Source organism: Carassius auratus, chromosome 14 (genome assembly GCF_003368295.1).
Source record: "Carassius auratus strain Wakin chromosome 14, ASM336829v1, whole genome shotgun sequence".
Classification (NCBI taxonomy): domain Eukaryota; kingdom Metazoa; phylum Chordata; class Actinopteri; order Cypriniformes; family Cyprinidae; genus Carassius; species Carassius auratus.
In genome coordinates this window covers 33,331,755-33,342,663 of record NC_039256.1, presented here as the reverse complement: position 1 = coordinate 33,342,663, position 10,909 = coordinate 33,331,755, and the positions used below count along the sequence as shown (strand labels likewise).

General features: G+C 42.1%; 2 protein-coding genes across 2 annotated transcripts in view; one reads left to right on the top strand and one right to left on the bottom strand.

Moving 5' to 3' along the window:
• Positions 1–4,377: 4,377 nt before the first annotated feature.
• On the bottom strand, positions 4,378–7,495 carry LOC113114392 (cell growth-regulating nucleolar protein). The gene is made up of 9 exons (XM_026281323.1): positions 7,202–7,495; positions 6,973–7,109; positions 6,776–6,890; positions 6,595–6,702; positions 6,424–6,507; positions 5,431–5,653; positions 5,262–5,351; positions 4,712–4,797; positions 4,378–4,611 (listed from the first exon to the last, which is right to left on the bottom strand). Exons 2-9 carry the CDS (start codon positions 7,092–7,094, stop codon positions 4,474–4,476), a joined length of 966 nt encoding a protein of 321 aa, XP_026137108.1. The 5' UTR covers positions 7,095–7,109; positions 7,202–7,495; the 3' UTR covers positions 4,378–4,473.
• A 195-nt stretch (positions 7,496–7,690) lies between these two features.
• Positions 7,691–10,909, top strand: part of LOC113114379 (zinc finger and BTB domain-containing protein 49-like) — a 4,208-nt gene continuing 989 nt past the window's right edge. The window contains 8 exon segments of the mRNA XM_026281303.1: positions 7,691–8,008; positions 8,239–8,390; positions 8,476–8,638; positions 9,371–10,154; positions 10,254–10,300; positions 10,383–10,456; positions 10,683–10,765; positions 10,840–10,909. The exon segment at positions 10,840–10,909 is cut by the window's right edge and continues 92 nt beyond it. Of these exon segments, the coding sequence (XP_026137088.1) occupies positions 8,239–8,390; positions 8,476–8,638; positions 9,371–10,154; positions 10,254–10,300; positions 10,383–10,456; positions 10,683–10,765; positions 10,840–10,909 (1,373 nt within the window). The 5' untranslated portion in view covers positions 7,691–8,008.

Here is a 10,909-nt window from a genome sequence, read left to right as displayed (position 1 = left end):
ACTACTAGCGGAACAGAACTATAGAATATTGTGCATGCGTGACTGAACAAATAATCCCCCGAGACGACTCGTTCTCGTTCAAGAACGACACATCACTAGAGTGGATCGTTTCTTCTTATTCAGTAGCTTTAAAACATGCATGTTTTTATTTGATTTACTTTATTAACACATCTATATGTGTATTAGCAGTGTTTGCTCAATTTAAAGAAGTTGTTACCATTAACATATGCAGTTTATTTATCTCGATGTGCACACTTTTATAGCATTAGTTGTAATGTAAAATAATGCAATTCACTTCATGAACTATAACTTACATCACTAAAGAGGTCTACGACTCAAGTTTCATATCGATCTTGACTTTGTTTTTCTTTTACATAACTACTGGCATAAATTAATTTAATGACCTTCTTTGTGAGATAAAAAGAAAAATGAAGCTCGATTCTTTTTGGTTTAGTTTTGTCGTGGCCACGATATCAATTAGTGGGAATGTGATAATGTCGTGGCCACGAGTTTAATGAATAAACAAACCAGCGTGACCAGAGCAACCTGAGATTATCAGAGATTGATCAAATATTTTTATCCATCCCACAGTCCGTTGATCGTGTCTTTTTATGTAATATATGTTCATATAAGGTTATTATTATTTTTATAATTATATATAATATATCCAAGTGGATGCTGCACACTGCTGGTGGTTGAGAAGAGACCCGCATGATTATACAGTGAATCGGGTGTACAACAATACATTATAAAGAACTATATAAATGCATGTTCATTTATTCATATAGGCTTGCCATATATAATAACTGACATTAATATTATAATAATTAAGGCTATATTTTTATATTTATTGTTATGCTTATTTCCTCTTTCAGTTTGTGTATTGCTTACCTAATTAGGTTGGCTTGAGAATCTAAACAAACTGAAGCCCCCTTGACTCCATCCATGTATCTATCTATCTATCTATCATCTGACTTTTTAACTTTCAGTTTTATCTGCTTAAAACTTTCAGGCTTGGCGTTCTCAAGCATTAAAGTGTGTCTTCTAGGGAGTCGTGTTGTACACGCCCCCGTCCCTTGACTCCGCCCCCACATCAAAACAGTGCCACAAAGAGAGACGTGCAGAAAAGTGAAGCGCAAAGCGAAAACGGCATTGCAAGCTCAAACCAGACTGACACACAAAATAAAAGCAGCATTGCATATAAATTAGTACATATGACCATGGAAAATATGTATTGCAAAATCATTGCTTTTGCGCTCTTTCATTTATGTTTTGCAGTTCTTTATTTTTTCTCTCAAAACTTTATTTTATTTTTTGCGTATATATGTGGCATTATTTTGACTCCATAGAGAAAGACTGTTGAAAGTGGAATGTACTGAGAACCAAGACAACTTGTAGCCAATCACCAGGAAGGGGCGTGTCCCCTCATGATGGGGGAGGAGCCTGTACTGCATTAGGTGTTTGTGGTTTTGGGGGCAGAGCTATCAAGAAAGGGGTTTGTTTGTTTTGGTGATTTCACATATCAACAGCATTTCTCAGAAATACTGCACATATAAGTTTTAAATTAAGAATAAAGTCAAGAATATCTTGCACTGTAAAAATGTTTCCATTCATCCAATTAAAAAAATTTAAGGTAATGGTTCACACCTACATTTTATAATTTGAACCAATGAAAAAAAATGTGCTGTTCTGTGTATCCACTTTTACACACACACAAAAAAAACAAATATGTCTAAGTTGAGCACTTAATAAAAAATATTTATATTTATCAATGTTTTGAATTAAAAAAAGTTATTGAAGAATAAACAAATAATGGTAAATTGAATTGAGAGACAAATTATTAATCGGATGAGGTCCTGCTCAAAAACCTTTCTCAGTGTGGATCCCCAAGTGCATTATGGGTGTTGAAGTTTTTCCTCCTTTTCCACCAAAGCTGCTGCGTTTCTGCTTCATAGTAGCGATGCACAGATAGCTTTCCTTTCAGAATGAGACCGATATGATACTTTTATTTTACACTTCGTGTTAGCGAGTACCAATACTTGTATTTTCATTGTATATGGAATTATTTTTCATGGCTCAAGTGGTAGAGCATTGTCTGTTAGCCTGAATGCACTGTAAGTCACTTTGGATAAAAAGCAGCTGCTAAATGCATACATTTATAAATACTGGGAACAAAAACCAAAAGAACATATGTATAACGTTAGTTGGCTTAGTTCATTAAGCAAATAGATATACCCTTCAGTTATTTTCACATTTAATTATGCATATTAAAATGTATTCTACAAGCTTTGGTTACTTTCACTGTTCATTTTCTTGCTCTACTGCTCTGTTTCTGGTCATAACTCAATCATAAGTAGCTCTTTATCACATCTTTGTCTGTTGTTATGATCGGAAACCTGTATTTAACTTCAGAACGATCTGAAAGTTTAAAGTGGTGCTAAAGTCTGATTTTGTGGCGGCTGTGCTTTCAAACCAAATGATTATAATATTAATTGAGTTCATGAAGGATTGTGAAAGTCTGGCAGTAATCAGACTTCCACTGAAAGATTAACCCGGCCTGCTTTACGTGTTTCAAAATGATTAACAGTTTCGCTAGAACTTAAGAAAAGGAATTAAAATGTAATCAATTACTTTAATAAAGTAATTGAATTAGTTACACTACTTATTATATTTTAAAAGGGTAACTTGTAATCTGTAACCTATTACATTTCCGAAGTAACCTTCCCAACACTAAATATGATGCGTAAAGGCTTGTAAAGTTCATGCAGAAGCGGCGATTAACATGAGCTAGGCTGCGCTCAAAGCGATTCGATTACAGCTAAGCGCGGGATCAGGGCCGCACACGGGCATTATCTGTGTGTGTGTGTGTGTGTAACAGGCAGCTCTTTCTCCAGCTGGAAACTGGACTGCAGTGAGTCGTGACCCGAGGGTCTGTGCAGCGCTCGCACCTGTATAGAGCCTCTGTGCGGCGGCCAACTGACCCCTGCCCCAGGAGAGAAGGAATGTCCCACACAAGAGTCGGATTCAGCCCTCACACCCCCACCTTTAACAGCTAATCCCTCCACGGAGCTAGCGGCGGAACACACAGCGCGCACCGGTTCATGCACTTACACACCCTTCTGTGGTGTTTAGAAGCCCCCCCGATAGCACACGGACATCAGAGGATGAATAAGAAAACAAACGGGTAGCGAGAGACGACGGTGTAGGATGAGAGTAATGTGAGAAGTGAGAACCTTAGCTGCAGAGGTCTGGATATACTGGAGCTTATCCAGTGTTGTGTTAGGTGGACCGTAGAAAGGAGAATTACAGCGGTCGAGTCGAGAAGTGATGAAGGCATGACCCAGTGTCTCAGCGTCATGGGTATTACAGAGGCAGAAGAAGGCAGATTTAGATAAGAAATATTAGATAGAAAGGAGAGAAGAGTCAAAGATTATACTCAGGTCTTTAACAGTGCTAGGGACGGTCGAGCCAAGATCTCCGCAATGTTAACCTCGTCAGGACAGAAAGGAGCAATATTTCTGGGGCAGATCTATTTTATCAGTGTCGAGTTTGAGAAAGTTACTGGTCATCCCAGTATTTATATCATTAACACAAGCTGATATAGAGTTGGTGGGAAAGGAGAGCTGTGTTGAGGGCTGATGTGGAGCTGGGTGTCGTCTGTACAGCAGTGGAGGATGAATCATGATGACCAATAATGTTAAAGGGAGCATATAGATGATGAATAGTAGAGGTCCAAGAACAGAGCCCTGAGGAACACCGTGAGAGAAGTGAGGGACAGCGATGTAGTGCTGACGGTCAGACAGGGAAGAAGTCAACCAAGATAGAGCAGAGACGTGAGATGAGAATACTGCGAGAAATGGTGTCAAAGATCAGAGGAAAGACCTGACAGAATTAAAATGCTAATGAGCTCGAGTCAGTGGCCATCAGGAGGTCATTGACAATCTTCAGAAGTGCTGTGAAGAGTGTGAAAACCAGACTGGAAACATTCGCAGAGGTTATGAGATTACAGATACGACTGGAGTTGAGCGGAAACAGCATATTAAAGTAGCTTTGAGAGAAGCGGAGGATCTGAGATCGGTCTGTAATTGGCCATATCAGAAGGGTCAAGGCCTTTAAAGAAAGGAGAAGTGAAGCAGGCCACAGACTACACACAATCCTGTTCATCTGAAAGCAATGAAGAGCGCATCTCTATATTAATCTTGTGTGTCTTCTTAAGATGAAAAGAACTGGTTACTATAGTTTAACCATGGTAATGGTAGTACTTTTCATCTTTGTTTTGTTTTATAACTGCACTGCCTTAATAATGTGATGTTTTGTACAGTTTAATAAAAAAATAAAAATAAATACATTTGAAAAAAAAAAAGATTCTTGATACACTCCATAGTCCTGATTTCTTTTATTGATAATCTTCTCAGACTCACACACCAGACTCAGACAGACAGCTAGAGATGAAGACGATGATGAAGATGTGCATCATTTCACCAGTCTGACTCGGTCTTTGAGGAGCTTGAACTTGGGATTGTTGTTGATCTTTCTGTTGAACAGAGACAGAAGCTCTTCTTCAGATCTGTAGTTTGAGTCTCCAGTGAAAGAGTAATACGCCGCTAGAACCTGCAGAAACACAGAGTCAGCAGACGTCTGGAAGAACAGCTCACTCATCAGACACGAGACAGACGTCAGCTCAAGCGTCACATCTTCAAGTCCTGCTCACCTTCTTGCGGAGTTTCTTTACAGCGAGTCCTTCCTCCGGAGCGTCTCTCAGAACTGCCTTTATCGTCCCTTTCCAGTTAAACTTCCCTGAAAACCCATTCCAGAAGATCCGGATCAGTGATGCTTCAGTCATTAATCAGAGACGCTACTGAATCCATATTTATATTTATATGACACACGGTGCTATTATTCTCAACACACTCAGAATAAAATCATCTGCACTCTAATCCATATTTCATGTCCATGTTTGTTAATGAAATTAACCCTAATACACCGCTTCACTAAGAAGATCCGGTTAAACAGAAAGACCCCTTTAAGAACAAATGACTGGAAAAGTTAAAAGAATTTAAAAACGTGAAGTGTTTGTCATGTTCTGACCATAAAGAATAGTTTAAAACCACCATTAACCGTCTGGTTTTTACATCTTTCACATTGGATCAAAAATGTGCCTTTAAACTTGAAAGAAATAAAAATGTGACATGTATCCTGATATGTTTTGTCCATATCTCCCAGCTCTTCTCTGACTGATATCAGACATTATTATGAAATACCTGTAGAGTTTGATTCAGACTCCTGGTTCTCTGGCTCCTCCCCCTCAGGATTCAGACTCTCTGGCTCCTCCCCCTCAGGATTCAGACTCTCTGATTGGTAAACACACAGGAAGTGAATAAGAGGTCACATGAGTACTAACCGTGAGTACGGCACTAACACAACGCTTACCGTCAACCGCCTCCTGTTTTCTTTTCTTCTGTTTTTTGTTGCTCTTTTCGTCTGCGTTCTGTCCGTCCTCCTCTCGTTTCCTCTTTTTTCTCCTCTGTTTCTCATCTGTGTTTTCTCCGTTCTGCTCTGAATTCTCATCTGAAGTCTTTCTCTTGTTCTTCTTATCTTTCTGCTCCTCTCTCTTGTTTTTGTTCGCTGTCTTATGGACGGTTTGGTTGCTGTTCTGAAACATCATGAAACAAGCCATGCACTTTAATAAGCTTATCGTACACAGAAAAATAAATACAAATTGTGTAATAATAATGTTTTTTTAAATGTTTGAGTCTCTTCTGTTCATCAAGGCTGCATTTATCTGATCAAACATACAGTAAAACACTGAAATATTACAGTGTAAATCATCTTTTTTTGTGTGGATCTGTGTTAAAGTGTAATGTATTTCTGTATTTTCAGCATCATTCCTCCAGTCTTCAGTGTCACATGATCTTCAGAAATCAGAAGAATATGATGATTTACTGCTCAAGAAACATGAAGATTATTATCAGTGTTGAACACAGTTGTGCTGCTCAATATTTCTGTGGAAACTGATGCATTTTATTTTTCTTGATTCACAGATGAACAGAAAGTTCAAAAGTAAAACATTTATTTGAAATAGAAATCTTTTGGCACATTATAAATGTCTTCACTGACACTTCTTATGAATTAAGTGCATCGTTCATTTTATTTTATATTTTTTTATTATTTGCCCCAAACTTTTGAAGGGCAGCACAGAAATAAATTACACTTTACAGATATTCACACAGAAAACAGTTGCTTTATATAATAATAATAATAATAATAATAATATTTCACAGTTTTTTCTGTACTTTTATGAAATAAGTGCAGCCTTGATTAGCAGAAGAGACTTCTTTCAGAAACATTTAAACACGCACACCATCAGTCTTCATTGTTGAAGTTGAAGATGTAAACCGGTGATGGAGAAGGTTAAACTCTTACACTGTCGACAGTCGTTGAGCAAATCTCCCAGACCTTCTCCAGTAAACACGGGGTGTTGATCTTCAGACAGTTCTTCATCCAGTTCTGCACGTGAACAAACCAGTGGTTAAAGATTCAGCACTCAATCACCAGACCGAACCAGACTCTGTCGCAGCGGTCTCAGACCCTCACCTCAAACTTGGCTTTCTTACGCGGCACATTACTGTGAGTGCTGACCACCTGCAGGACCTTCCAGACGCTGGGCTCAACGTCAGGCTGCTCCATGGCCTGCTGGATCCTCTGGAGAAGAACACACACACATGAGTGACCAGACTGACCCATCACAGCCTCACAGCCGGTCAGCTCCGCTCACCTGAATCCACTGCTGCTGCTTCACATCACCCTTGTTCGCCTTCGCCTGGAAGTCTTTACCGCCGTACTTCTGGTCTTCACTGATGCACTTGTTGTGGTTCTTGTAATCATCGCCCCTGTGGACGAACAATAACATCACTATCACCACACACACTCATCATCATCACAACACACACTGAACACCAGATTAACTCCTACCAGAAGTCTTTGCTGCAGTCGATGCAAGACAGAACCTGACAGGCGCGGCACTTGAGCACGTGTTTCTCCACCTGAGCTTTCTTCAGAGACTCGCCGCAGGCATTACACGTGAAGACCACCATCCTGAAGACCAGCAGCTGACCCCGAGGGGAAAACACACGCCTTCAGTCTCACTGAGTGCTGTATGTACTGTTATATCACAGGTAAAGAGTGATTAATGTGACGTTACCTGTGATCCTGCACCTTAAGCTGGTCTGAGATTCTCTGATGAAGCACAGCGGCCGATCTCTAATGATCTTCTTCACACGTGTGTTAATATATCACTCAAGTGACTCGGTTCGCCGGTCCGGTTCTCTTGATGCCCGTGAGCGAGTCTCCGGTATCAACTTAACAAAGTCCTTTTCTCTGGCTTAACTTGTTGTTGTTTAAAGTAACACACGACTGAAACGCGCGCGAGTGTCTTGAACCACGCGTTGCCACTCTGTTTTCGCCCCGAACGGAAACAGGAAACAGGAAATAATACAAGTTCCGCAAAAAGAAGCCTGCGTCCCAGTATGCATACTATCGATCCTAAATTGTATGCAATATAAGGAATTTTCAATACTATTTAGGGCACATTAGACTGGATAGTTTATATATATATATATATATATATATATATATATATATATATATATATATATATATATATATATACACGCACGTTCATTTATTTTTTCAGTTTTAACTTTTTATTTATTTATTTTTGTGCTTTAACTTACGTCACGTAGTTGCCAATTCTCTCTTTCGTTTAGTTTAAATTTTGCATCTAACATTTAGAATTTATTTCTTTTCCGCTTTTTTAAATTTGACAAAATTTTATGGAATATGGAAAATAATAAAATAAATTCAAACATAACCTAATCTACCAATGATAAAGTGTATTTTACAAATTCTGAACGTAATGTGCGTAATGCGTAAAAAAAATAAAAAAATACTTTAATTGTGAAAGAGGAAATGACGTAATGCGCCCAGTGCCTGTTCATCAGAGTGAAAGGTAAGATGAGAGAATCTTTCTTCATTCTGCTTTATATACACACGCGGGTCGGTTTAATTCTACTATTATTGTAATTCTGCATATAAAAGACACACATGTTTTTACACGGAAGCAGTGAATGATATTTAGTAAGTCTGAAACTATGCAAGCCTCACATTAAGCTGCTGGAGATGTGAAACATGATGAACTCACAGAGCGTGACCGCGCTGCGTGCGCGTGCGTCTGCGCAGATGGACAGCGTGAGCAGCCACAGCGTGTACGTGCTGCAGCAGCTGCAGGAGCAGCGCATCCAGGGCCTTCTGTGTGACTGTATGCTGGTGGTGAAGGGCGTCTGCTTCAAAGCACACAAGAACGTGCTCGCGGCCTTCAGCGCGTACTTCAGGTGAGGCCTGCGTGACGTCAGTGGCGTCAGTGGCGCGCACGCTCCCTCCCGCTCCCGCTCACCTGCACGCACCTGTGCTCCGCAGGTCTCTGTTCCAGAACTCTCCAGCGCAGAAGAGCGATGTTTTCCACCTGTCCATCCAGGACGTGGGCGGCATCGGGCAGGTGTTGGACTACATGTACACCTCACACCTGGAGCTCAACCAGGACAACGTGCACGCGCTTCTGGAGATCGGACAGAGCCTGCAGGTCTCACACACACACACACACACACTTACGCTTAATGCCTCCATGCCAGATAATAAAGAACCAGTCCTGGACACCAGATCCCATCAGATAATATCAGTTTTGTCTGGTAACAGAACAACATGTTAGCAAATTAGACTAATACCCCAAACCTGTTAACAGGAAGTCTTGCCTAGTACCCAAAATGCCCAAAACTCTATCAACAGTCTTCTGTTTGCCCAGAAGTGGACAGAGTAAGTCAGAGAAGAGCAGGAGACTAGTGTTGATGAACACAGATCCTACAAGTACATGACTGATGAAAACAACATCCCATAAACCTGGAGTTTCCATCAGCATCCCTCTTATCTCTTATCTCTTATCTCTTATTCCTGGAGACAAACAGCGTTGAAACCACACAGTCATAAGATTAAACAATGATGGAAAAAATAGTATAAAAAGTACTTGTCAAAAAATGGTTTAAATTAAATAGGTTTGTAAATTATTATATAACTAAATGGAACAATAAAAATTATTGAATAATAAGCATTAATAAATGATTTAACAATAAGTTAATATATTAATATAAAGATAGAAGGTAAAACTACACAAATATTTGGTTGGTTTCTTAAAGCGAAACACACTCCGATCCAGGCGCTGGTACTGAACCACTAGCAGCGGAGGGTTTTTATTGCCTCCAGGAAACTGGATTGGCCAGTTCAAATAAGCGTGACTTGACCACGTGTGTTGGTGTTTCAGGTGTTGAACATCCTGAACATGTGCCAGGCGTTCCTGAAGCCCTGCGTGTCGACCGAGGCGGCTCTCTCTCTGCCCGCTGAGGCGGCTCACTATCAGGAGTGTGTGATCGGAGGATCGTTACCGTCAGACACAGATCTGCACAAGCCTCTGCCTCACGGATACAAGCTCAGGAACTTCTACACCAGACAGTATCTGAAGCAGAGCTGCAGCTTCCCATCGGAGGAGCCACTCCAGAGCAGTGTTCCTGCGGCAGACTCCGCCCACCCGTGCAGCACAGACCCCGCCCACCCGTGCAGCTCAGACTCCGCCCACCCATGCAGCACAGACCCCGCCCAGCCGTGCAGCACAGACCCCGCCCACCCGTGCAGCTCAGTCCCCGCCCCCCCATGTAGCTCAGACTCCGCCCACCCGTGCAGCTCAGTCCCCGCCCACCCGTGCAGCACCGACTCCGCCCACCTGCACGTCCTTCAGCCAAAGAAAACTGTTTACCTGAAGAAGTTCAACTACCTGCGCTCACACATCAGTGCAGAGGATGAGGGGGTGGAGCACGGTGACCCACGGGAGACCACTCCCACTCGCCCCGTCCACACCTCTGACCTCTCCGTGACCTCTGACCCTGCAGAAGTGTCCGAGCTGAAAACAACACCTACGGCGGAGCCTGATGTCCTGAGAGGTCAGGTTGAGAGGTCGGAGGTCAGCAGCGCGAACAAATACTGCTGTGAGGTTTGTGGAAAGACGTTCAAACATCCCAGCAACCTAGAGCTGCACAAGCGCTCACACACAGGTCAGACACATACACACACACACACACATGCTCTCTTTCTCTTTTTCACACACACACACACACACACACTCTCACGCAGCTGCTTGTGTATCTCTGCAGGTGAGAAGCCGTTCCAGTGTAACGTGTGTGGGAAAGGATTCTCACAGGTGTGTAAACACACAAACACACTCCTGATGTGTTCCTGCTGCATGCGTTCATGTGTGTGTGTGTGTGTGTGTGTGTGTGCAGGCAGGAAACCTGCAGACTCATCTGCGCAGACATTCAGGAGAGAAGCCGTACATCTGTGAGCTCTGTGGGAAGAGGTGAGTGTTCATCATCAGACTGAAGCGGGGGGGGGGCACATCAGGTAAGATTGTTGAATCATTCATTCTCAGAAACACTGATGTGATTCCTGTTTAAAACTAAACATCATGACTCTCAGTTTATCCAGGATCCTGCAGCTCTGTTTCTTCTATCACACTTTATCCATGTGTGTGTTTTCTTCTCACACACGGATCTCTCTGAAGAGATGTTGTCTCTCTGCTTCAGCTTCGCAGCGTCCGGAGACGTCCAGCGGCACATCATCATCCACTCGGGAGCGCGGCCGCACCTGTGTGACATCTGTGGACGAGGTGAGCACGCCAGCGGTCACAAGCTGAGAGAGAGAGAGCCGTGCTGACCTCTGACCTCTGCTTCTGTCCGGCAGGCTTCAGCAACTTCAGCAACCTGAAGGAGCACAAGAAGACGCACAGCACGGAGGAAGAGTTCACCTGCGA